Genomic DNA, 24,384 nt, shown 5'->3' with positions numbered 1-24,384 from the left:
GGGCAGGACTGGTCATAGGGTTCGCTTTGATGAGGGTCGACCACGCCAGTTTTGTAAACATATGTCTGAGAGCAGAGTTACAGAAGCCGTTCAGATGCTCAGCTTGTAACCGTTGAGCACGCACAGAATGACAGTGTCAGATTCGACATTTTTCTCAGAACAAAAAATGTTTTTTGTAGATGAATTGCGCGCAGGCTGTAAGCATAATAACTGGGATACAGCGCTCGCACTCACATTGTTACGCCATACCCATCTCCCATAGCATGGTTACTTACACGTACTTCAACTACATATATCTGAGAATATATCAGAATACTCTAACCGCAGCAAAATGTGTAAACCTGCCAAATTATGCTCCAAATTTGCAACCAACATATTACGTCATTAATTGTGCGACATACTCCGCCTCAGCCTAGCTGTCACATACAGTATCCACTGAGCACTCGTCATGTAGGCTGTCCGAACGTACAACGCCATTAGCTGTTTCCTCACGTTTCATTCCATGTACGTCGCATCGTTACGTTGCTCTTCTCCTGCCCGTCTTGGGTCACCTCCGTTGCTGGTCCTTGTTACCCAGCTTGAGGCTCTTCACTTCTGGCGACTCGTGATGCGTCAGGTGGTTGGAGCTGCGCAGGTCCAACCAGCCTCTGCTACCAGTGTAACCGTTCAGCATGCACAGAAGAATGGTGTTGTTGCATTTGTCATTGTTCTTTGAACAAAAAATGTTATTAATTTTATAGATGTATTGCGCTAACAGTCCGTAGTCTAACAGTAAGCGGGTGCATAACAGCTGTGACGCAGCACTCGCAGTCACACCGGTGCACTGCTATTGCGGGCAGGAGCAGTCTGATTCGCCAGTGAGCGGCACTGATTAAGTGGTTGGTGATATTCTGCTTCAGACACACGCTGCGCCTGCTGTGCCAAGTCTGGATGTGTTGCTTGCAGGACTTGATAAAGTAAACAGTCCTGGCGGGCCACGGATCGGCTGGCCGTCTAGTTTGGACTCTGGCGCATGTCGCAGAATGTGTACTTGCTATAAAGGTGCTTAGACCCACTTACTATATGTGCCGTTACCTCCAGGGAGATCCAGTTGTGGTGGTCGTTGCGGAGACACGTCCACACACTTCACGTACAAACTAAGACGGGGGGGCCAAGTTAAAGTAAGGGCTTCATCCCACCGGCATGTGTGGATAAACAGGAAGTGTGAGTTACGAAGTCAGAAGAAAGTGTTCAACCGTCTCTGATGGGATGATTGCTACACCTTAGCTCTGTGGTTAGAGAATCGCTGGCCTCAAGCTCAGATCCTTGGCTCGAGTCCTGGTGGTGAGTCTGGTTACAGTCAATGTTTTCTTCAGACTTTCCTCATTTGTGTCTTTCCCACAAAGTATTGAATACATGTAGTGGATTTCAATACTTGTTTTCATTTCAATACTGGTTTTCATTTCAATACTTGTTTTCATTTCAATACTTGTTTTCATTTCAATACTTGTTTTCATTTCAATACTTGTTTTCATTTCAATACTTGTTTTCATTTCAATACTTGTTTTCATTTCAATACTGGTTTTCATTTCAATACTTGTTTTCATTTCAATACTTGTTTTCATTTCAATACTTGTTTTCATTTCAATACTTGTTTTCATTTCAATACTTGTTTTCATTTCAATACTTGTTTTCATTTCAATACTTGTTTTCATTTCAATACTTGTTTTCATTTCAATACTTGTTTCCATTTCAATACTTGTTTTCATTTCAATACTTGTTTTCATTTCAATACTTGTTTTCATTTCAATACTTGTTTGCAATTCAATACTTGTTTTCATTTCAATACTTGTTTTCATTTCAATACTTGTTTTCATTTCAATACTTGTTTTCATTTCAATACTTGTTTTCATTTCAATACTTGTTTTCATTTCAATACTTGTTTTCATTTCAATACTTGTTTTCATTTCAATACTTGTTTTCATTTCAATACTTGTTTTCATTTCAATACTTGTTTTCATTTCAATACTTGTTTTCATTTCAATACTTGTTTTCATTTCAATACTTGTTTCCATTTCAATACTTGTTTTCATTTCAATACTTGTTTTCATTTCAATACTTGTTTCCATTTCAATACTTGTTTTCATTTCAATACTTGTTTTCATTTCAATACTTGTTTTCATTTCAATACTTGTTTGCATTTCAATACTTGTTTTCATTTCAATACTTGTTTGCATTTCAATACTTGTTTTCATTTCAATACTTGTTTCCATTTCAATACTTGTTTTCATTTCAATACTTGTTTTCATTTCAATACTTGTTTCCATTTCAATACTTGTTTTCATTTCAATACTTGTTTTCATTTCAATACTTGTTTTCATTTCAATACTTGTTTGCATTTCAATACTTGTTTTCATTTCAATACTTGTTTGCATTTCAATACTTGTTTTCATTTCAATACTTGTTTCCATTTCAATACTTGTTTTCATTTCAATACTTGTTTTCATTTCAATACTTGTTTCCATTTCAATACTTGTTTTCATTTCAATACTTGTTTTCATTTCAATACTTGTTTTCATTTCAATACTTGTTTTCATTTCAATACTTGTTTTCATTTCAATACTTGTTTGCATTTCAATACTTGTTTGCATTTCAATACTTGTTTTCATTTCAATACTTGTTTGCATTTCAATACTTGTTTTCATTTCAATACTTGTTTCCATTTCAATACTTGTTTGCATTTCAATACTTGTTTTCATTTCAATACTTGTTTCCATTTCAATACTTGTTTTCATTTCAATACTTGTTTTCATTTCAATACTTGTTTTCATTTCAATACTTGTTTTCATTTCAATACTTGTTTTCATTTCAATACTTGTTTGCATTTCAATACTTGTTTGCATTTCAATACTTGTTTTCATTTCAATACTTGTTTGCATTTCAATACTTGTTTTCATTTCAATACTTGTTTCCATTTCAATACTTGTTTTCATTTCAATACTTGTTTTCATTTCAATACTTGTTTCCATTTCAATACTTGTTTCCATTTCAATACTTGTTTTCATTTCAATACTTGTTTTCATTTCAATACTACGTGTTTTTGTCTCCTCCACGATATTTTAAAATAATAGAGTACTACTTTTACAACTTGCTTTTCTCAACTCATTTGAGATTGTACATACCGCTAGTTGTCGTGGAGGATTCAGGTGTTGATCCAGTTGTTGATCCAGGTGTTGATCCTGTTGTTGATTGTGGTGTTGAATTGACTGAAAAATCAAAAACGACCATGTACAGTAGCACAAGCAATGGCATAAACATTAGAGCGTCAGAGAAATAATCACCTTCCACAACACAGCCAGAGAGACTAACAGGTCCACCATTGGTTTTAAAGCTGTTCCTAAGTCCTTCTGTACGCATGTCCATGAATTTGCCTTCCTAACCATCGACAAAGTTACTGGCCGGTCAAAGTCGTATCAAGAACCACAGGCATCGCTTCATCACCTCAGCAATACGTCAGGCGAAGTCGTGACTGACGTTCGCCGTCCACATGTCCTCTCACCTCATCACGGGCGACACGCCGAGTCCAGTCTTTTCTGCTTGAAAACAATTTCCCCAACCCAAGTGACGAAGCTATTCGCCCAGTTTGACGCAAACAAAGCTACGAGGGAGTGACGGTGTACCAGGATTGGTCCTTAAAATGACCTGCTCCACGCTTGCCCTTTCCTTGAATGACTTATTTAACGAGTTCTTGCGATCGGGGAAAATGCCAGCTGCATTCAAGCACTGTTATGTTTCTCTCCTTTTCAAAGTGGGGACACCGACCGTCGCCAGTACTTATAGTCCGATACCTCTCCTCCCGATCGTGTCTCGCCTACAGTCCATTAAGAAAAAGATGTACTTCTAGCTTTTGGCCATAAATGGGTCAAACTTTGAGTTTTTTTTGGATTTTTTCTACAATCCTCTATGTAATCCTCTTCAAATTATGTCTCTGAAGTTGTTTTGTCCAAAAAGCAAGCCATAACAAGAATAGGAGTTCGGCCAGGTTTTGTCCCAAAAGCACTGAATTGGGGAAAGCCATAACAAAATCCAGGCCGTTTGACCCAGCCTGCAACAGTGCATCGTGCAGTTCAGGTACCTTTTTGGACCCTTTTTTCAAATTTCAAATTTCGCAGCACTGCGCTGTATACGATGAAATCACGAAATATCCTCAAGTATGGGAGCTCACCAGAGCCAGGGCCCATCTTTTTATGAATGAACTGTAGTTCACATTCAACGGGGGGGGGGGGACTGGACGCGACACAAGGATCGACGGGAAGCAACAGGACGATCTGATGGCGTCCAATGTGAACATCATGAACCGGAACGAAATCTTACTACTTTGTGAATCGGGAAGCGACGAGAAAAGTTCGATAATTTCGACTCTGCTTACTGTAGACGGGCGTACACGGGGACGCAAGCGTACAAAACCCCTGCTTTCTGAGTATGAACCATGACGAGACGGCGTCGCGCGCCAACTACTCCCGATTCGTACTTGGACGTTTTTTACCATTTCGAACACGGCGCTTCCCATCATTACTCGCAGAATTGCTAATATAACTTAATTTCAGCAAGATAAGATCTAATGTAACTTATGGTATTTTCTATTTAAGGATAGTTCAAGAGCGTGACAGACAGAACTGTTTATCATTTCTGTGGTATCATCAAGTCTATGTGATGATTAGTTATATTGAAATAGAATAATGTAACGAAGGACTAAGAGAGGACGACTCGTCAGGAAACTACCAAGGAAAGACTGAACAGCAACAAGAGACATGCACTGTCGATTATGGGCACGGAGTACACACATGCATGCATAGTATGAGTAGTATGCTGTAAGGTTGTACGCACGTCCATGCAAGGAGATGCAGTACCATAATAAGAAACATGAGAGTGCAAATATGTACGATGTACACGGGTACACCACACGCCCCTTCTGAGATAAACAAGCGGAAAATCGGAGCTGTATATCTCACATAAACGAGAAGGAAAAAACAGAAGTGACAGAAAAGAAAGTAAACACTAATGAAGCATGATACCAATCCCAACTACTTGTAGCAAGAGTGTGAGGTACAGGTATGTAGAGTCAAGCATAGGACTTAGATGCTGCGGACGAAATGTTCAAACGCTCTGGTGCCTGGCCAGACCGTTGGCTACAACGAGGCTGCTGCACACAAGGCTGCTGCGGTGCTGTGGGCTCAGCCGGGGAGGTGTCTGCAGGCGGAGCGGGAGGGGCTACGGCAGGGGCAGGCTTGAGAAGGCGACGGTTGCGCCAGTAAACACGGCCGCTGGATAACTTCACCATATAGTCCCGGTTGCGACCAATGGCGATGACCACGCCGGTGGTGCGCCAGAGTTTGGTGCGCGGATCTTGGATGTCAACCCGCATGCCAATGCGAAGTGGGGACAGTGATCTGGCAGACTCATCATAATTCTGTTCTTGGGTGGCAGACTGAGCGGCAGAGCGCTTGTCAACATCGGTGGCTTTTGCTTGCCAATCAGGAGCAAAGCTAAGATGATGAGCTGTCACGAAGGAGGACAATGGTCGACCAAACAGTGCTTGGGCTGGGCTCTGACCATTTTCTCGGGGGGTGTTGCGCCATTCTAACAATGCGCGTCTGAACTCATCGACGTCCAAGTTACCGTCGGACGTAGTCTTCAACACAAGTGATTTCATCGCTTTCACGGCGGCTTCGGCATGGCCATTAGATCGAGAATAATGAGGTGAAGACGTGGAGTGCTCAACTTGCCATCCGGTGCAAAATTCAGCGAAGCGACGTGATGAAAATTGCGGACCACCATTAGTGGTGAGGATGCTGGGGACACCGACGTCGGCGAACCAGCCACGGAACACACGGATCACATCGGCAGAAGATGCAGTGCGGCCGATCTTGGCGATGCAAGGCCAGCCAGTGTGACGGTCGATGTAAACCAGGTATTCCCAGCCTTGACAGGAAAATAAGTCGGCACTGGTTGACTGGAATGGCAGGGTGGGACGGCGGTCAGTGGTGACACGCATCGGTTCCTTACACTGAGACGGAGCGTGCAAGCGACACTGTTCGCAACTGCGAACGACTTGGGCGATGTCATTAGACAAGTGTTGCTAGTATACGACTTGTCGAGCTCGACGCTGTGTGCGGTTGAGGCCTTGGTGGGAGGCATGAAGATCCTGGAGCACACGTGGGCGGAGGGTACGCGGGACCACAACACGTTGGACTTTCAGGACAAGATCACCGTCGACTGAAAGATGCTCGCGGATAGTGAAGTACGGTTTCACAGCTGAGTGGACGGCGCGCTGATCATCAGGGAAACCTTCACGAACGGCTTGGAGAAGGGCCTGATAGTCATCATCGGCACGGGCAGCGTCCAAGAGCTCGCAGTGCCGGAGGTCTGCAATTCGGCCATCCTCTCCCTGGTGGAGACATGCTCTGATGGCTGGTGCTGAGAGCGTTGAGCTTTCACCGAATTCTTCCTCACTGGTCGTCTTGTCGACCGGGTTACGGGACAGTGCATCAGCAAACGCATTCTCTTTGCCCTTGCGCCAGTGCGCGACGAGTTGAAACGACCGGAGCTTCAGTGCGAGGCGTAGCAGACGTGGATTTTCTATCTGATCCAGGGTGTACTTGTTCAGAATCGGGACCAATGAACGGTGGTCAGTGAACAAATCGAATCGGCTGCCAGACAGAAAGAGGGAGCACTTGTGGACAGCCCAAACCACAGCAAATAACTCCAGTTCTATGACGGCATAACGTGTCTCTGCGTCGGTGAGAAATCGGCTGCCACACTGCAGCATGCGCCACTGATTATCTTGGCGTTGCCATAACACGAACCCAAGTCCGTTCAGGGCAGAGGCGTCGGTCTCTAGCCGAAGGTCGTCACCAGCACGGTAGTACGAGAGAGTCGGCGGTGATATCAGTTCAGACTTTGTGGCGTTGAAAGCCGCGGTGTGGACATCATCCCACACGAACTCATTCGTGGTCTTCAATAACGGACGTAGCGGAGCTTCCAGCTCGGATATCCGTGGGGTGAATTCTCCACACTGATTCACCAGACCGAGGAAGGAACGGAGGTCGGTACGATTGGTGGGTAGGTTGAACTGCTGAAGAGCGGATGTCTTGTCAGCTGGCACGGTATATCCGTTGGACGACACATGAAACCCACAGAATTCGACTTCAGCAGCGGCGAAGACAAACTTCTTTTGACTGAGATTAATTCCGTGTTCGCGTGCTCGGGTCAGGACGGCACGGACGTGAGCGACATGGTCCGAGAATGACTCATCGTGAACGAGGCCGTCGTCCACCACCTTAATGAGATGGGTCAAACGGTCGAAAGCTGCGTCGGTGCGGCGGTTGTACTCATCGCCGGCGGACACAAGACCTTGTGGATTCCGGCAGAATCGGTATCTACACCACGGTGTGATGAACGTAGTGAGAGACTTGGCAGACTCAGACAGGGGCACCTGCCAATAGCCATGACGGGCGTCAAACTTGGTGAACCATCGGGCTGTGCCGATGCCAGAGAGAGCATCACGTGCGTTCTGCATGGGGTAGGTGGGACGCTTCACTTGTCGGTTGAGAGACTGAAGGTCCACAGTCAGACGTTTCTCACTAGAATTCTTCTTGTCGACTACAACAATGGGGTGGCACCAGTCGCACGGCTCTGACACTGTCTCGATAATGCCTTCCTCAACCATTATGTCGAGCTGGGTTTTCACCTGCTCATGGTAGGCATGTGCGATAGGACGAGCTGTGTAGACTCGGTGAGGTTTCGCATCATCTTCGAGAATGATGTCCATTGGCTTGCCACACATGGGTTTCAATGTCGTGTCGTCAAAGACGTCTGCGAACTCTCGCAGTAGGTCAGCACGGATCTGCGCCAGCTTGCTAGGGTCAGGTGTGTTCACGAGACCGGTCGTCACAACGGGAGCCGTTGGAGGTGGTGTGCTGCTGGTACTAACACGCGCAACTTGCTTGGGCCAGCCGTCTGGTAAGAGGCCTAAGGCGTATAGCGATTGGCGTGACAACAGGGGTTCACGCAGTCCACGGTACACATGGATGGTGCTATCATGCTTGAGCGAGCCGATGGTGAGAGTGGCAGAGATCTTGCCAGCTGAAACGAGACGTTCACCATTGGCAGCATGCACATTATCATGGTCTGTGGCCAGATTCTCCACAAAACCACCGAGATGCAATAACTGATCGACGCCAATAGCGTCAATGTCACTTCCCGTATCGGGGATCCATTCGGGGGAGGTAACGTCAGGTTCAGTGCACAATTGCGTGTCGACTAGCACCGTAGGAGATGCGTCACACTGAGCGCGGCGGAGCTGTAGTCGTCCCAGCGTGCGCTGCGAGGACTGGTCAGCCGGTTTGCGGGATTTTCTGCACACCGCTTGGAAATGTCCAATAGTCTTGCAGCCGCTACACTTCTTGCCATGTGCAGGACACTGCGACCTGCTGGCGTGGAGAGTGCGACCACAATTTGGACATTGCGATGGCGTGGCGGACGGCTGTTGCTGTCGCGGGTTATTGCCGTGTTTAGACCGCTGATAATTTGTTTTCCGAGCGGCATTGACGGAGCTAGTGCCGGGGATACTGCTGCTCGTCCGAGAGGCTGCCTCCTCCGCTCGACACAATTTAATGACCTTCTCCAACGTTAGATCGGTGGTGGCAAGGAGCTTATGGCGTGTCTCCGTGTCGAGAATGCCAGTAACCAGGCGATCACGCATGGTTTCGTCGTACCTGGTACGCTGTCCCTGCTGGCATTGGCGGCATACTCTGCTTGAACAGAAGTTGCAGAGTGCTGCAGCTTCGCTGAAATCGCAGCAATTGTGGATCTCCCTGAGGGAAGTCAGGTAGTGATCGAAAGACTCTCCATGCTGCTGTTGGCGGGCATAGAAGGCGATCCGGTCCAGCAGAGGGTTAGGCTGGCCACGAATGTATGCCTGTACAGCCTTGATGAGATCGTCGTCGTCGTGGTTGTCAGCCAGAGGAATTGTGCCCTCACGAAGAAATCTCCGGAGGTCCGCGTCCAGGCACTGACGAACCGTTGCCACTCTGGTGGCATTGTCCTGGGAATCCAGGTGCTGGCACCGGGAGTAGTCCCGCCAAAGACCTTCCCATGCGGCAAACTCTGCGAGAGAAGCAGAGGCAAGTAACAGAGGGCGATCGACCGAAACTGGTCTCGCCGCAGGTATATGTTCTCGTGCCAGTGGGGCTGACGGTGGACGTTGCAGTGGTGGAGGTTGAGAAATGCTCCTCAAAGTTCGCTCCACGAGCTGTGTCAGGTGTTGCTCGCGGGTGGCGGCGGTCTCCATCTGCTGTCTAATGAGCTGGGTGAGGGCAACAATGTCAGGGCTGAGTACTGGTGTGTCTGATTCCGCCATGCCGAAACGGAAATTTCAAATAATTATTTCACTATATTTGAGAGACGAAACGCCAGAGGTACTAGCAAGACCCAGGACTGAGAAAGACTAATGGAAACTGCTACTAAAACAAGTTCACTGCGCCATGTGGTATCATCAAGTCTATGTGATGATTAGTTATATTGAAATAGAATAATGCAACGAAGGACTAAGAGAGGACGACTCGTCAGGAAACTACCAAGGAAAGACTGAACAGCAACAAGAGACATGCACTGTCGATTATGGGCACGGAGTACACACATGCATGCATAGTATGAGTAGTATGCTGTAAGGTTGTACGCACGTCCATGCAAGGAGATGCAGTACCATAATAAGAAACATGAGAGTGCAAATATGTACGATGTACACGGGTACACCACAATTTCCTTGGGTTTTTATTTGAATGGCACGACTTTCAGGGCTCCTTTTTTGGCCTTCATGAAAAATTGGTATTGTGAACTCGATTCCGCTTCATTCAAGAAGTAAAAATCGAAAAGAAGTCCTGAAAAATTAGAAATTTGGTCCAAAAATCACCCCTTCGCGGACCTGGCCTTATGACTCGTACCGTTCGCTGTTGAACAGACTGCAGCACGTGTCGTACGAACCGTACAAGATTTTGCTGCTCACCCCAGCCGTCATGACAACCCCTTACGTCCTGTAACGTCAGCGTTGCGTCGAATGAGCACTAGGCCTAAGAGAAATTTGTCAAAGACCAACTGGACAAATACCTCAACGACAAAAGCTCCCTACCACGCAATTTGCATACAGCTCCGGTCACTGGACGGAGGATGCCCTTGTGCGAGCACTGGACCGATGGAAGGACGCAACGTTCCAGAGGAGAACTACTGTCATTGTCATGATTGATATTTTGACCGAGTCCAACATCAATGCCTCATCACAGAACTGCATTCACTGGGGCTTTTTTTATAGTATGATCTTAGACTGTTTCATCAGCTACTTGTTGGGCAGTTGCCAACGGATAAAAGTGGGCGGAAGGCTGTCTCCTGAAGTTTTCGGCAGCAGAGGTGTGCCACAAGCAAGTGTCATCGGTCCGCTTCTGTGTGTTTTCTACACACACGCTATAAATGAAGTTCTTACCGTCATTATCAATCAGGAGTTTGCCGACGACATCGTCATTGACTTTCCACACCCAGACCCATTGTTCCTTGTTCAGACGCTCTTGAAAAGCATCACCAAGCTCGCTAAATGGCCGGAGGAACTCGGGCTCCTCCTAGACAAGAGAAAAACCCGAATCATGTTCCTAAAGCCACGAGGGCAGCCAAACCCACTTTTTCTCGTCCGCTGTAATGGAGATGAATTTGCCACGGTGTCCTCAGAAAGTTACCTTGGTATTACCATCGATGACGACCTGGACTGGCGTTCCCATATCCCGTAAATACTGTTATGCCCACGAGTCAATTAAGTCATTAGTTGATGCATTATTCATTTGGCCTGGGTAGCTACTTGCGCGTCCATGTTTGCCATAGCTACCCAGGCCCTTTATATTGCGTTGCTACTCTCTCAAGTCTCTCTCTTCAATAAGCTCTCTTCAATAATCTCCCTCTTCAATAATCATCATGTAGTCGTTTCGTTCGTCTTGGTCTCTTGTCCCGTTTCTAATAAACTTCGTTCCACCAACCTACTTGTTCCCGTTGTTAGTCTCTTGATCGGACTCATCAACACTCTCGGAAGGCAGCGAGCCGGCTTGCGCGGCATGAGGATACGCTGAGTCTTCAAACTCATCAGACGTGGTACCGTACCTTGCAATGATCCGGAGAAACTGTGCAGCGACCCATACTCCTTCTACCCCTCTCTCACTGCTCCGCTCAGTCTTGTGATTGCATAATCCCGTTGCCACCCAGCCCACACTGTGGTTATCAACCATTGAACAACTTTGGCGTCAGAAAGTTATTCTCTTCGTCTTCCGTTCTCCTCACTATACTGGCAAGATACTGGCGCAAGGTTTGAACACTCAACTAACTCACACACCTGATAAATCAAAACAAAGGGCATAGTGCAGAATGAACCCTACATGACACAACTATCACAATTATTTGCAAAGTCAATCACAATGAGAAGAAGAGTATAGTGTTAGACGCTAACCCTGTAGTGCAGATCTGGATGGATACGTCGCTTCAGAACCCCACACTTCTCGACTATGCCACACCCCAGCAGCCTTCCTTTCACCTACCACTGGCTGAATATTCAATGTTAGAAGTTTGTGAAGTATTTGCCTTGTGTACTTAGCAAATTTCAGATATTGACGTCGGACGTCCGTGATGATTTGTTGGCTTTCACAAGGCGTCTACTTTTCACCTATCTTTTCCCCGACCAGTACTCTTTTTGACGTGTAATCTAGCGCACCCTACTCCTGTATACCTCTCCCTCTCATTGTGATAGTTGTGTCCTGTAGACTTTATAACACCTCTATTTTGCATTATAATTTGTGTTGATTTGTCACATATGCGAGTTAGTTGAGCGTTGACAATCAACGTGACACGTAGCAGTGGGTTCAAATTCTGTGATTGGCGGTATTGTTGAACACACGGTGCAGAGGAAGAGGGGTGGGACACTATGCCAACTGAAAGTGCCTTCCCCATCGTTGCCGTTGCCGCCACTAGAACCACCACCAGTGCTGTTGGTGGCTGGGGTTGGCGTGGAGTCGTCAAAAATCCACAGTACCACCAATCATAAAACTGGGCCAATTTCGTTGACACAATATCTGGTCGTGCGGGCACCGAAAATCACTGCAGCGCTTGAGCCGTTGGAACAGAGACCGTGCAGTTCTCCTGCGAAGTACTCAACGGAGATATTTTCAAGGAATGGTCAAAGCCCACGCAGAGCAGCGAAGGAAAATATAAACCATCAGCAAGACGAAACACATTTTGGAGACGCTGATAAGCTACGCACAGAGACACGTGGAAGACGTAGCAGGGAGACTAACTGGCGGTGAAGATGCGTTGGATGACGATGCGGCGGATGGCGGCGAATCCGATGACGATGAGGCGGCTGCTGATGGCGATGAAAAGGACGTTAGGGAGTCAGGCGGCAGGGAAGGTGAGCGAGTTGATGAGGGTGAAGTTCGTTAGTACTTGCATTAATTTTGTTATCACGTCCCGATTGTGTGTGTGTGTACGACTCTCCGTAATGTGTCTTGCCCGTTATTTACAGCAGCCGGAGTTCCTGGAAGCTATTCGTATTCGTGCGCAAAAGCCTGATCTTTGTAAGCAAAAAGAGTATGTTGTAGCACTTGGGTTATTTTCGTGAGTCTACATCACTTGTTTATGATTTGGTCCGGCACTTTTCATGCCCACTTGTCACACTTACATTCTTTTTTTTCATAGGTCTCAATTTTGCAATACTTCTGTGTCATCTGTCAGACTTACTTGGTTTTTACCCTTTGCTTTTTGGCTTGATCAATTCAGTTGCTCCCAGGCTCGGCGTCATTTTTTCTGTGCTGCGCTGATGAGTCCACAAGGACGAAACAGTTCCGTCCGCAGATTGAGCATATCCCGTAAATCAATAATCTCTCAGGCTCTATCAGGTTTGACATTAGTTTCTCTGTGTTAGGCTGAGGAGAGTCCACAAAAGATGCGACAGTGCTGTTCGCAGATTGATTCATTCTAAAGTCTAGAAAGCTAAGGCCATCATCTTTGTCTAATTATTTCTGTTATTTTGCACGGCACAGACCAACGGTACTGACGTTCTACACCTAACTGGCAATCAGCTCTAGCACATCTTGGAACGTTCTAAGTTATAGAGGTAACACAAAGAGGGGAAGGTGAACGCAACGAAGATAAGCACCGGCCGAAAATCTCAGCTGTTAAGGACGTTGGCGGATGTACACGTACAGTCAACTTCGCCAATAACGACATTCGGCGGGGCATCAGAAAAGTGTCCTTATTCGCGAAGTGTCCTTATAACCGAAGTCCCATTTGAATGTATGTGAACCCATATTTTGTATAGTATGATATGCATATCAAAATCAAGCTCTTTTCTTGCTCTATGTCAATGTGTACTTTATTTTCATATTGCAGTTGAAAGGAACTAAAAATTCAATATGCAAGGGAAATCAATTGAAAAATATGCCTTTTTGAGCCATCTACAGGGCCAGAGACATGTACATTGTACATGTATGATGATTACTGTGCAATCATGTACAGCTACATGTACATTGCATACATATAGGTGTGCTGGTAAATCCAACAATTTTGAAGCCAACATAAAAAAGGAAGAAAAAGCCCCCCCCCCCCTTGGCTGCATTTTCTTGCATGTGTGCAATAATATCCATCACCAGTGCACCATACATGTAGGTTCTGGTACTTCTGCATGACAGGTACATGTACTTGACTGACAGGTACTTGAAATAGCTGTCAAAAGCCCAGAAAGTCGTTATTCAAGCAGTGAATATGACCACGGGGCACTAAAAGCATGTCGCTATACGCGAATTGTCGTTATTCAGATAGTCGTTATATCCGAAGTTAAATGTATACAGTTAGATGAGACTTTGCTCTGGGCATGGAAATTCGGTCGTTATTCGCGAATTGTCGTTATATCCGCAGTCGTTATTAGCGAAGTTGACTGTACGTCGATTACGATAAGGGCAAGACCTTTGGACAATACGGTCAAACCACGATACAAGGACGGAATGCAACATTCCACACAACTGGTGTGGCGCAAAGATGCGAAGATCAATTAAAGGGGAAGCTATGCGAACAGGAATCATGCGAAACCGGAGGCCTGAATAATATCTTCATCCTTGGTGCCTTGGTCCTTTTTATTTTCTCTAAATTGATCTTTGGCTCTCCATCCGAGTCAATTCTTGCACACCTGATGAGCCGTCCTCATCTATACGGCAAAACGTTCGTCGTATGAAACTGCTGCATGTTGTTCCTGCTTATGGTCTTCTTCTGGTGCTGTTTTATTGAGGCGTTCGGTTATCCTTGGTCCTTTTTTTCTTTCTATAAATTTGTCCGTGGCTCTCCATTCGAGGGAATAGTGTGTTTTCCAAAATTAACTTAAATGATTTGGTGAATTCAGTGCATTCAGTGAGGGTGCAGGGTAAGATTTTAAAATACAGAATAGAACTTACTCGTAGTAGTGGCTGGATCTGTAGGAATAACTGCAAAATATAACGGAGAAAAATGCACACACACACACACACACACACATACCAGCAAACAGATACCAGCACACAAAGCACATGCGTTATAGACAGAAAGACATAAGAATACTATGTCTTTCTGTTTAATATTACAGGGTGCGACAGAGCTCTCGGCCCACTACACTGCACTCTCAACCAACTAGACCCTCCTGCACACAATCAGTAGCACTGCGAGGACACTTCCGTTGACGATATTGAAAACGTGGATTCCTTCAGACAGCTGTTTCGATGATACATAGCTCATCAGTGAAGGTAGCTGTTGAATGATTAGAATAAGACCAAGCTGCCGTAATAGTGTTTTTCAAATACAAAGCTGAGCATTACAGTGTTATGCCTAGAGCCCAGCGGATAATGCTGGCATCATATTCGGCATTATGAGAGAACTATGGAGCATTAGAAAGGAACAAGACGAGCATTATGTGGGGTTTGAGCGGCATAACGAGTTTCATAGTGGATAATGTCGAGAAATATTAGTTTTTTGGGAACAATCGGTTAAAGTCATGAGGTGCAACGCCATGTATCGTATCGGCACATGACTTTGTGATTGTGTAGACACGTAACATCTTTAGCACTAATGCTTCATTTACCTGACTACATACATGTTGGTTGGTTGGTTGGTATATTTTATTTTACTTCGCCAGAATGAACAGGCATTGCTGCCTTCTTGCCTGGACAAGTGGATTGTCCAAGCTCTCACAAAAAGACGAAGAAAGGAAAGAAATATTACATGAGAGTGTGAAGCATGCAATCTTATAAAATAAAAATAATAATAAAATTCCATGAGAATGTGACGCATGCATGATGAGAGAGGAGAGATAGATTCGAGATAGAGATAGATAGATAGATAGAGAGAGAGAGAGAGAGAGAGAGAGAGAGAGAGAGAGAGAGAGAGAGAGAGAGAGAGAGAGAAAGAGAGACTGCTTTATTGCCTGGACAAGTGAACTGTCCAAGCTCTTACAAAATGACCAACAACAACAGCAACGGCAACAACAACAGCGACAACAACAACAGACAAACAACAACAGCAGGACTGGGAACAATAACGACAGCAGCAGCAGCAGCAACAACAACAACAACAACAACAACAACAACAATAACAACAACAGAGAGAGATAGATAGAGGGAGAGAGAGAGAGAGAGTGTGTGTGTGTGTGTGTGTGTGTGTGTGTGTGTGTGTGTGTGTGTGTGTCAGAGACAGAGAGAGAGGGGGGGGAGGGGAGATATGCGGATTGTTAAAATGGATTTCGACATGAAGTTAGGTACACAGAATGTTAATATGGGTAAAGGCTGGGCAAGTCGAGAGCCGTGGCTAGAGCTTTAAATGTCTGCCAATCACCTTCCGTACGGACTGCAACTGGGAGAGCATTCCACAGAATGCTGCTAGCAAACTGAATTGAAGGACGTCCAGCAGGACCAGGGAGGAACGGAACTCTCAGCAGGCTTGACACTTGACCCCATGTCGTCCTCAGCTGAGGTGTGGCAGGGTCGTTGATCAGCACGAACAGATTCTTTAACAGGGGACTTGTCTTGTCATTTAAACATTTGAAAACGAAGATGGCAAGCTTCTGGAAGAGCAGCTGTGGCAAGCTTGGCACACCCAGGAGCTCGAGAAGGGGGGCAGTCGGGACCAGAGTCCTTTGCTGCAGGGTCGCTCTGACACGGATTTTGACAGGCGGTGGAGTTTATCCAGGAGCTGCTTGGAAAGACTGGAGAAGAAACAGTTGGATCCATAGGACAGATGAGCCTGTATCATGCTGACATACCAGACTTGGCGTGCTCTTAGGCTCAGGGACCTGCCGTGTCGCCATAGCTGTCCAATTACTGGCCCGATCTTGCGTGTTACATGGCTGATATGTGGCTGCCAGGAGAGGTCATTGTCGATTACAACACCCAGGTATTTCGCAGATATTGTTGCTTCCAGGGGTTGTCCTCGACAACGTACATGTTCTTGAACATCAGCACCGCCTCTTAGCTTTACAAACAGAATTTGGGTTTTCTGGGCATTCAGAAGTAGGCCGATGTCATCTAGCCACTTGGCGAGGTTGGTCACTGCAGACGACAGAGACTCGCAGACTTGCTTGGGACACGCGTTGGAGCAATCGAGAGCGATGTCATCAGCGAATTCCTGATCTGCCTCATCGGGAGGCATCGTTGACTTGACGTAAGCAGTGTAAATTACAAACAGGAGTGGGCCTAAGACACTGCCCTGCGGAACACCGCGAGAGCAAGGAACAGTCCCTGACAACTGATCCTGCAATTTGATCTGCTGTGTCCGGCCAGACAGGTAACTGCAGAACCAGTTGAGTGCAGTTCCCGAGATGCCTAGGTTAAACAGTTTAGTAACGAGTCGCTCATGCCTGACGCGGTCAAAGGCCTTTGACATGTCGACAAACACGATGCCCGTATACTTGCGCTCTGCCCGTGCCATTTGCCATCGATCAACAGCAAACGTTAAGGCATCTTCTGTGGAGTGAAGCCTTCGGTAGGCGAACTGAGTAGGCGGAAGAAGTTGCTTGGAGTCCAAGTACTGCGTGATCTGATTTTTTACAAATGCTTCTGTGATGCGGGAGATAACTGGGAGCAGTGACACAGGGCGGTAGTTCTTTGGCAAAGCTGGGTCTCCACTCTTGAAGAGCGGACTGACGTGGGACAACTTGAAGGACAGGGGGAACTCACTGGAGGACAGGGATATATTAATGATGCGTGTAAGTGTGGGGGCAATGGTTGGATAACACTTTTTCAGGATGATGCTTGGAACTTGGTCACTGCCTGTTGCCTTGAAAGGGTTGACTGATTTCAAACTGCTTGCCACATCCTCGACTGTCACTACACTGAAGTCGGTAAATGCCCCTTCCGCCATTGGACCAGAGGGAGAACAGAGCTGAGGAGGACGATGGGGATCATGGACAACGTCACCAAACAGCTTGCTAAGATCCGATATGGGTACTTGAGCAGTGTGCGATTGTTTCTTCCGGCCAACCACAGTATTGATGACTGACCAAAGTTTACTTTGGTCAGAAGTCTGCCACTGCTGGATGAAATACGTGTTCTTCAGGCTCCTGTCCAGCTTCCTGGCCTTGGCACGAGCAGTGCGGTGTTGACTGCGGAGGTCATCATTGCAGCGGTTCTTCATGAGCAGTCGATGGAGTCTGTCTTGCTCCCGTACGCAGGCCACAAGTTCATCTGTTACCCACGGGCAGGGACGTCTATCCCGAATTCGCCTCATCCGCACGGGTGCATGCTTATCCAATGTTGACACTATGGAGGCGATGAAAGATGATGCAAGGGTGTTGACATCATCTATGGCGAGCAGAGAGGCCTGCTCTACACTGAGATCGCTGTTGAAGGTGTCCCAGTTTATCTTATGGATGCGGCGTGTAGGTCTGTAGCTGGAAGTACGGCCTGGTGCAAACCCTGCCACAGAGAGATTCCCAAGTACTGCAAAGTGGTCACTAATGTCTAGGTAGACTATCTCACAAGGCCCCGTCAGCGGGCAAGTTGATAGGAAGAGATCAATGATTGACTTAGTAAGGGTGGTGGCACGTGTTGGTGAAGACACATACCAAATTTGTTAAACAAGTCAGTTACTCGTATGGCCATGGGTGACTGGTTCATTTTCATATCAACGTTGAAATCACCCAGCATGACAGTTGCCAGAACCTTCTTACCTGGTGCATGAACTGATGCGTCTAGGTTGGACTCCAGGGAGGTCCAGAATGCTACAGGATTGTCTGGTGGACGATAACAGCATCCAACCAGCACTATGCCATCGGAAACGCTAACTTCTATCCACAGCAGCTCTAAGTCAGTCTCCAAGTCAGTGCGTCTTCGCGCAAGAACAGATTCATGGCAGTATATCCCAACACCACCACTACGTTGCTGCAATCTATCCTTCCGATGGAGCTTGAAATGTGGGATAGTAAGTTCACTGTCCAAGATATCTGGAGTGAGCCAAGTCTCAGCCATACCAAAGACATGAATGCCTCTGTTTGACAAGAACTTTTGCACTTCGGCTGTCTTGCGCCTGATACTACATACATTCAAGAAGGCAGTGTGCAGCATGGTCATCAGCAGGCATGGTTGATTTCAGAGCCATCGCTGACTGAGGGCGCGTGCACATTTGTTTTCACTTCCGAAAGGGATGCAGAGTTTGCTTGCGTGTCGTCACATGCTGTGGTTTCTGTGGTATCATCACTGACATCAGAGGCAGAGTACTTGTCGAAATTCCACTGTCTAGAATAGAGTGGTCTGGGCCAGAAGCAACGATCCAACAGCGTCTTGCTGCGCGATGCGTGGACTACCAGTCTCGCAGACGACGACTTCTGCTTCTGAAAAACTTTACAGTCGAGAATTTTAATAGGGGGAGTCTTCAGCTCCGACGAGCGACACTCCACGAAGCGTGCTAGCTGCTCCGGTGAGGCATCGCGCAGCAGATTGCCAACAAACACAACACTTTTCTTGACAGGTTTCCTGGCTGTCACCAAACGCCAGGCAGCATCTTCACTGTCGTCATCGACGTCTGGCAAATTGGCCTCACTGACTGCACTGGCTGCATAAGCTGAAGTTTGAATGTTGGTGTTGGTCTTGGAGTTCGAATTACTAGTACCGTAAAGTACCGCCAGAGCGCCCCGTCTCGCGAGAGCGCCCCACCTTGATTTTACAGCCAAGGGAAGAAAATCGTATGGCAGAATGCTACTAAGTTTGTACGATGTGAGAACCTTCGTGTACTAAGGTCACACTTGGCATGTTTTTATGTGGAGCTCGAAGGTAAACTGGGTACGGATTGACTGCACAATGTGCAATGTTTGTACAAGGTCCGTGTCGTATGACCTACAGACAGGAATCCACCTCCACAAGGCGGCCACGAAAGGACGAGATGGTGGGGCGCTCTGGCGGTACTTTACGGTAGTTTGAACGTTCGACGTGACACCCACGCGTTGGTGATGATCCAGGTCACTGAGGTCATGTCCTGGTACGGTAGGTCCGCTCCCGACTGGAATGTGACACGTGGCCGCAGCATCCTGCTGGGCCGGACCAGATGAAGTCAGTTGTAGATCTACTACGGTATTCGGGTTGGTTTCGGACTCAACGGTTGGGCAGTTAGTAGCATGGCGCCTCTTTCTTTGCGACTTGCTCTGAGCCTGAGAATCTCCAACCGTAATGGCGGAACTTCCTGAACTTGGAATGTTTGGTGCGCTTGATCTGGATAGCTCCTGAACGGTCCTAGATAGCTGGTCGATATGGCTTATCAGCCTTTTCTCACGGTCTGCAGCAGCACTTCTTTCGGCATCAAGCATATCCATTATCACCGCCAGAGCGTTGTGGAAATCGCGGCAGCAGTTCGACGTGGGGAAACGATTATCTGGGACATCGCACGGCTGTTCGTGCTCATCGCTCTCTACTGCGGCCATGGTCGTGGAATCCCTGTTTGCAGACATGCTTGCAACAAAAAATCCGGGTCAGAGACCCCAAAAGTAACCTAAAAACGATACAATAAAGGGAGCTGAAAAACATGCATCCTACTCTAAAACGTTTCAAAAGAGTGTGTAATGCTATTGCTAAATGAAATCTTTATGTAGCAATGTGGTCAGTTAAATGTACAGACGATGTAGCAAGCCCAAATGAGAGAAGTTCTGTTATAGAAATCATGGAGAGCGATGGAGGAGACTAAACGTACGCGAATTGAATATCAAACAGACGGAGAGGATATTTCCTGTTATGCCATAGGCTCTGGCCAAAGCATCTCTAGCGATACTGAAGTAAACACTGATCCATTGATAAATTTGGACCTGGTTGAAGGAGCGGGTATGAACAGAAAGAGGTTGTTCCAAACAACTGCCTTTGCCGAGTCCAGCTCAGCAGGCTCGAAAAGAACTAGAATATCTCATGGACGCGGTACCAAGTCGATTTCAGTGCTCAGGAGCGCGTGTATTACTTTCCTGGTGAAGCACGTACAGTTCGTGGTGAATGATTGTAATGCAAGCAAGGCCTACAGTCTGAGATCGTCTCTCAGGAACTGGCCTCACGCGAGCTGTTTCAGATGAAGACATTTTTCACAGTGTGGAAGCAGTGACAGCTTGTCTGCAGGCAGGAATACCACTTCCCATGATAAGCTTCTACCATATTTCTGATCACCAGCAATAATGTTTCACCTCTCATTATTATTATTTTTTTACTATTGAACACTCACTGCATGATGAACTAAAATGAGGAGGAGAACTCATTACATGGATAAGCAAGGAAAAAAGATTTGATACACCTACTATTAAGGCACAGCCGTGCAACAAAGTTGCAATGGAGAGCAGCCAATGGAGACGAGATCCTGTCTTAAGTAAAAGTAAAGTAAATTATCGTGTCCGTTCCCGAAGGGAACTCACGACGGCCGCTAACACCCGGTAAATCCTAGCGGCAGATGCAGCGCCTAACGGTGGGGGTGAGTGGATAAGTCTCACAACCACTGGCACAAGTGCCGAGAACGACCCCATTAGCTGCATCCATGTACCCCTTGTGCCTGGCCACAAGTTCCCAGTTGACTGTGGGTAGCAGCACGGCTGGAAAAACCGCTTCCAGGCAGGACTTGAACCAGGTACCTCTCGTATCTCAATCATGGTCTTTGACCAACCCACTGTGCCTGCCTGCCTAATCCTGTCTTATAGTGCTACGAAGTTGTGGTTGAGCGCGTGAGAGATATTGTAGCAGCTTCAGAGGCAGATCGTCTAAATGCCTCCTTTCCTGGAAGTTTGACAATGTGCAGCCTTTGTTCCATATTTGTTCCAAACCAAGAGCATTATAGCCCTTGTTAAAGCATTCTAATCAGCATTACAGGGTAGTTTTTGGAGCATTATGATTAGCATTATACGAAAATTTTCGGAGCATTAACCGCTGAACCCTAGTTATGCCCGGGGGGGTCGTGGTTCGTGAGGTGAGTGTACAGGCTTTAATGGCGCTTTGACAAGTACAATACACAGACTCTCATTAGCTACACAATGCACTGATTCTGGCAAATTATTTCCGCTTTGAAAGTCATAGTTTTTTTATTTTCATAATCTGGGTTTAATACGATATAATTATACAGCAATTCACTTACGTTGACATTGGCCGATGGTCCATTGAAAGTTTTGTCCACAAACACAGTTGACAGTTGCCATTGCCATTCCCACTGCCGGTACTTGATTACAATTCACCACATTAGTGTCATTGCATTCCAATATGCAACCTGGAGGGGAGACATGGAAAATGTCTTATATTACCTTCGACCTTGTGAAGATTGGCATCGGCTTCAGGTGACATCCTCCATCGAATTTTCCAGCCCCACCATGACTTGAACCAGGACCTTTCTTGTCCGGAGAAGTACTCTAACCATCTAAATCATGGCGCCAGGCCAAACCTAGAAAGTGCAGTCAGGTTTTCACTCCCAAATCCAAATGTGAATGTTGGTTTGTTTGGAACTGATACTGGATATTCCTTAAGAGGGCATGTCTGAGAAAACCGGAAAAGCTGCGTTGGGTCATATCTCCGATTTTGCTCAAAATTTGCAAATATATTTACTTTGGGGTCTTCAACAACCATGCGAAAGGGCTCGTTGCATACTGTCGATCAACCTGATCAAATCCGTCGATCTGCTATGTCACGCGGTGGTCGGCACACGGCCAGTTTCAGGACGCAAAGTATCGTGTGCTTCCATCGCACTAATCGAGGTTTGTTCATTTTTTGGCACTCCTGCAGAGCTTTGCTGCTAGTGAAATTTGAGTCGTTCAGGGAAGGACATGGTTGTTGTTTGGAGTGACAAGGTTGTAATTTCAAATTTCTTGTTAGACTCGGTAGAGGTGACCACGCTGCAGTGATTCGCGTGCTGGCGTCTGGAGCGGTGCCTGGTGTTGGAGCTTGAGGAAGCCCTTTCCGTCTTCGGGTAGGAAATTAATTGGCAATGTTTAAATGTGGTGAAGTGAAAATATTCAAATTTGTTTATTTCCAGAAAACGTGGAACGTTTTTTACGAGACAATGTCCAGGATGATAGTGGAGATAGTCCACTGTCATGCAGTGCATGGTTCAGAAAAATAGACGCCGTAAATGGTTCTCGCTATGGCCCTTGAAATTTGGCTATTTTTTCGATGCAATTTAGTGATATTTGAAGATAATGGCCATTGCTTTCCTGGATGAAGCCATCGCTTTATTTGGTGGTGATGTGAAGACTACTCAGGTGAGGTAATGTTGGCATGGTGGTGGTTTGTTCTCAGCTCCATCGTGTACGCTTTACCAGCGCTCGTTTTTAGACCCAATATTCAGTCGTATTTTGGGCCAATTTCGAGGTGGTCCTCAGTTCCAAGGTGTCCGTAAGTTATGCAACGAGCCCTTTCGCATGGTTGTTGTAGACCCCAAAGGAAATCGACTTGCAAATTTTGAGCGAAATCGGAGAGATAGCCCAGCCCAGTTTTTCAGGTTTTCTCATACATGCTGTCTTAAATATTTTGGTTGTCCTTGCATCACTGGTATACTTCCAAGTAAAGACTTACTTTCACACACTGGTTGCCTTGGTTGCCACCTTCCATTGCCCTGGCATATAGACTGGGTTATTTCCATACTATTGTTAGACAGAAAACCTGTTCTGCACTCGATGGATACTGTGTTACCTGGTAGTGTGTTGAAACAGGAAATAGGTTTGTAATTGAACTTGGTGTCAGTGAGAGTAGGGCATTGCGCTGGGAACAAAGAGACAAAATTCAATGCAGTTACTCTCAATGAGTGAACACCACACAACTAAAACCATATCAAAGAGTTGGTGGAAAAGCCGTTGAATATCCATTCTCATTGTAATATCAATAAATATTCCTTCTAGACCAAAGAGTGGTGTATTTGAAAATTGATAAAGATAGAAATATTCACGATACTTCTTTTCGTTTTTCTGAACAACATCGTCAATGGATAAGGAATGGAGGGCTAAGGTGAAGGTTAGGTGCGGGTCGATACAGGTTCCCACCTGTACCGACCCGCACCTAACCTTCACCATTAACTTAGATACATCTATTTCCCACCTTCACCTTCTCACCTCATCTCACCACCATCACTCCCTATTAACCCGTGCCACCACCCAAAGCCCTCCATTCCTTATCCACTGACGATGTTGTTCAGAAAAACGAAACGTCTGGAGAAGTATCGTGAATATTTCTATCTTTATTAATTTTCAAATACACCACTCTTTGGTCTGGAAAGAATACTTTTTGATTTAACCACATCTATGATGGTCCATAGAGATAGAAGCAGACAAAATTTTGCTAATAACACGGAACATGGGTATACCCAGACCTGCTGCACTTGTCCATGTTCTGTTGAAAACAAATAATTCACAGACCTCAATAGGACAAAAATAGGTGACAATTTGACGAAACCTTGAAAACGAAAAACAACCCGTGTTAACATGACAGGAAAACAACAACTTCTGGAATGGGAGAGCATGCACGGTTTTGTAAGAAGTGTGCTCGGTCTGCGTGGGTAATCGTCATGGAGAGATGACCGTCCATCAGTACATTCACCATGATGATAGATGACTTCATAGCTGGGAAGACATAGTGGGTTGTTCAGTTATCCCGACATGTTAGCCAAAGTTATGTACTTAAAGTAGAAGGAGATGGAAGATGAGGATTCTCAATAGCTTCAGTTGCAATGCCCGCAACCCAAAAGTAGCAACAGTTTGCAGATAGTGCAGTGCCAGAGGTTGCCTCACTTTGTTCAGTTCATCCCTGGATGATTTCTCCTTGGCCACGTGCGTACGAGGCACAGGTGATAAAATGTCTCGGTATGCCT

The 24,384-nt window shown here is 46.1% G+C and overlaps 1 protein-coding gene across 1 annotated transcript in view; it reads right to left on the bottom strand.

Annotated features, from left to right (window-relative positions):
- Positions 1 to 3,141: 3,141 nt before the first annotated feature.
- Positions 3,142 to 24,384, bottom strand: part of LOC135812954 (uncharacterized) — a 50,258-nt gene continuing 29,015 nt past the window's right edge. The window contains exons 4-7 of the mRNA XM_065326173.1: positions 23,097 to 23,282; positions 21,670 to 21,798; positions 14,511 to 14,540; positions 3,142 to 3,245 (exon numbers count right to left, since the gene is read on the bottom strand). Of these exons, the coding sequence (XP_065182245.1) occupies positions 3,142 to 3,245; positions 14,511 to 14,540; positions 21,670 to 21,798; positions 23,097 to 23,282 (449 nt within the window). The remainder of the gene's footprint in view (positions 3,246 to 14,510; positions 14,541 to 21,669; positions 21,799 to 23,096; positions 23,283 to 24,384) is intronic.

Source organism: Sycon ciliatum, chromosome 3 (assembly GCF_964019385.1).
Source record: "Sycon ciliatum chromosome 3, ocSycCili1.1, whole genome shotgun sequence".
Taxonomy (NCBI): domain Eukaryota; kingdom Metazoa; phylum Porifera; class Calcarea; order Leucosolenida; family Sycettidae; genus Sycon; species Sycon ciliatum.
This window is presented reverse-complemented; position numbering and strand designations above follow the sequence as displayed.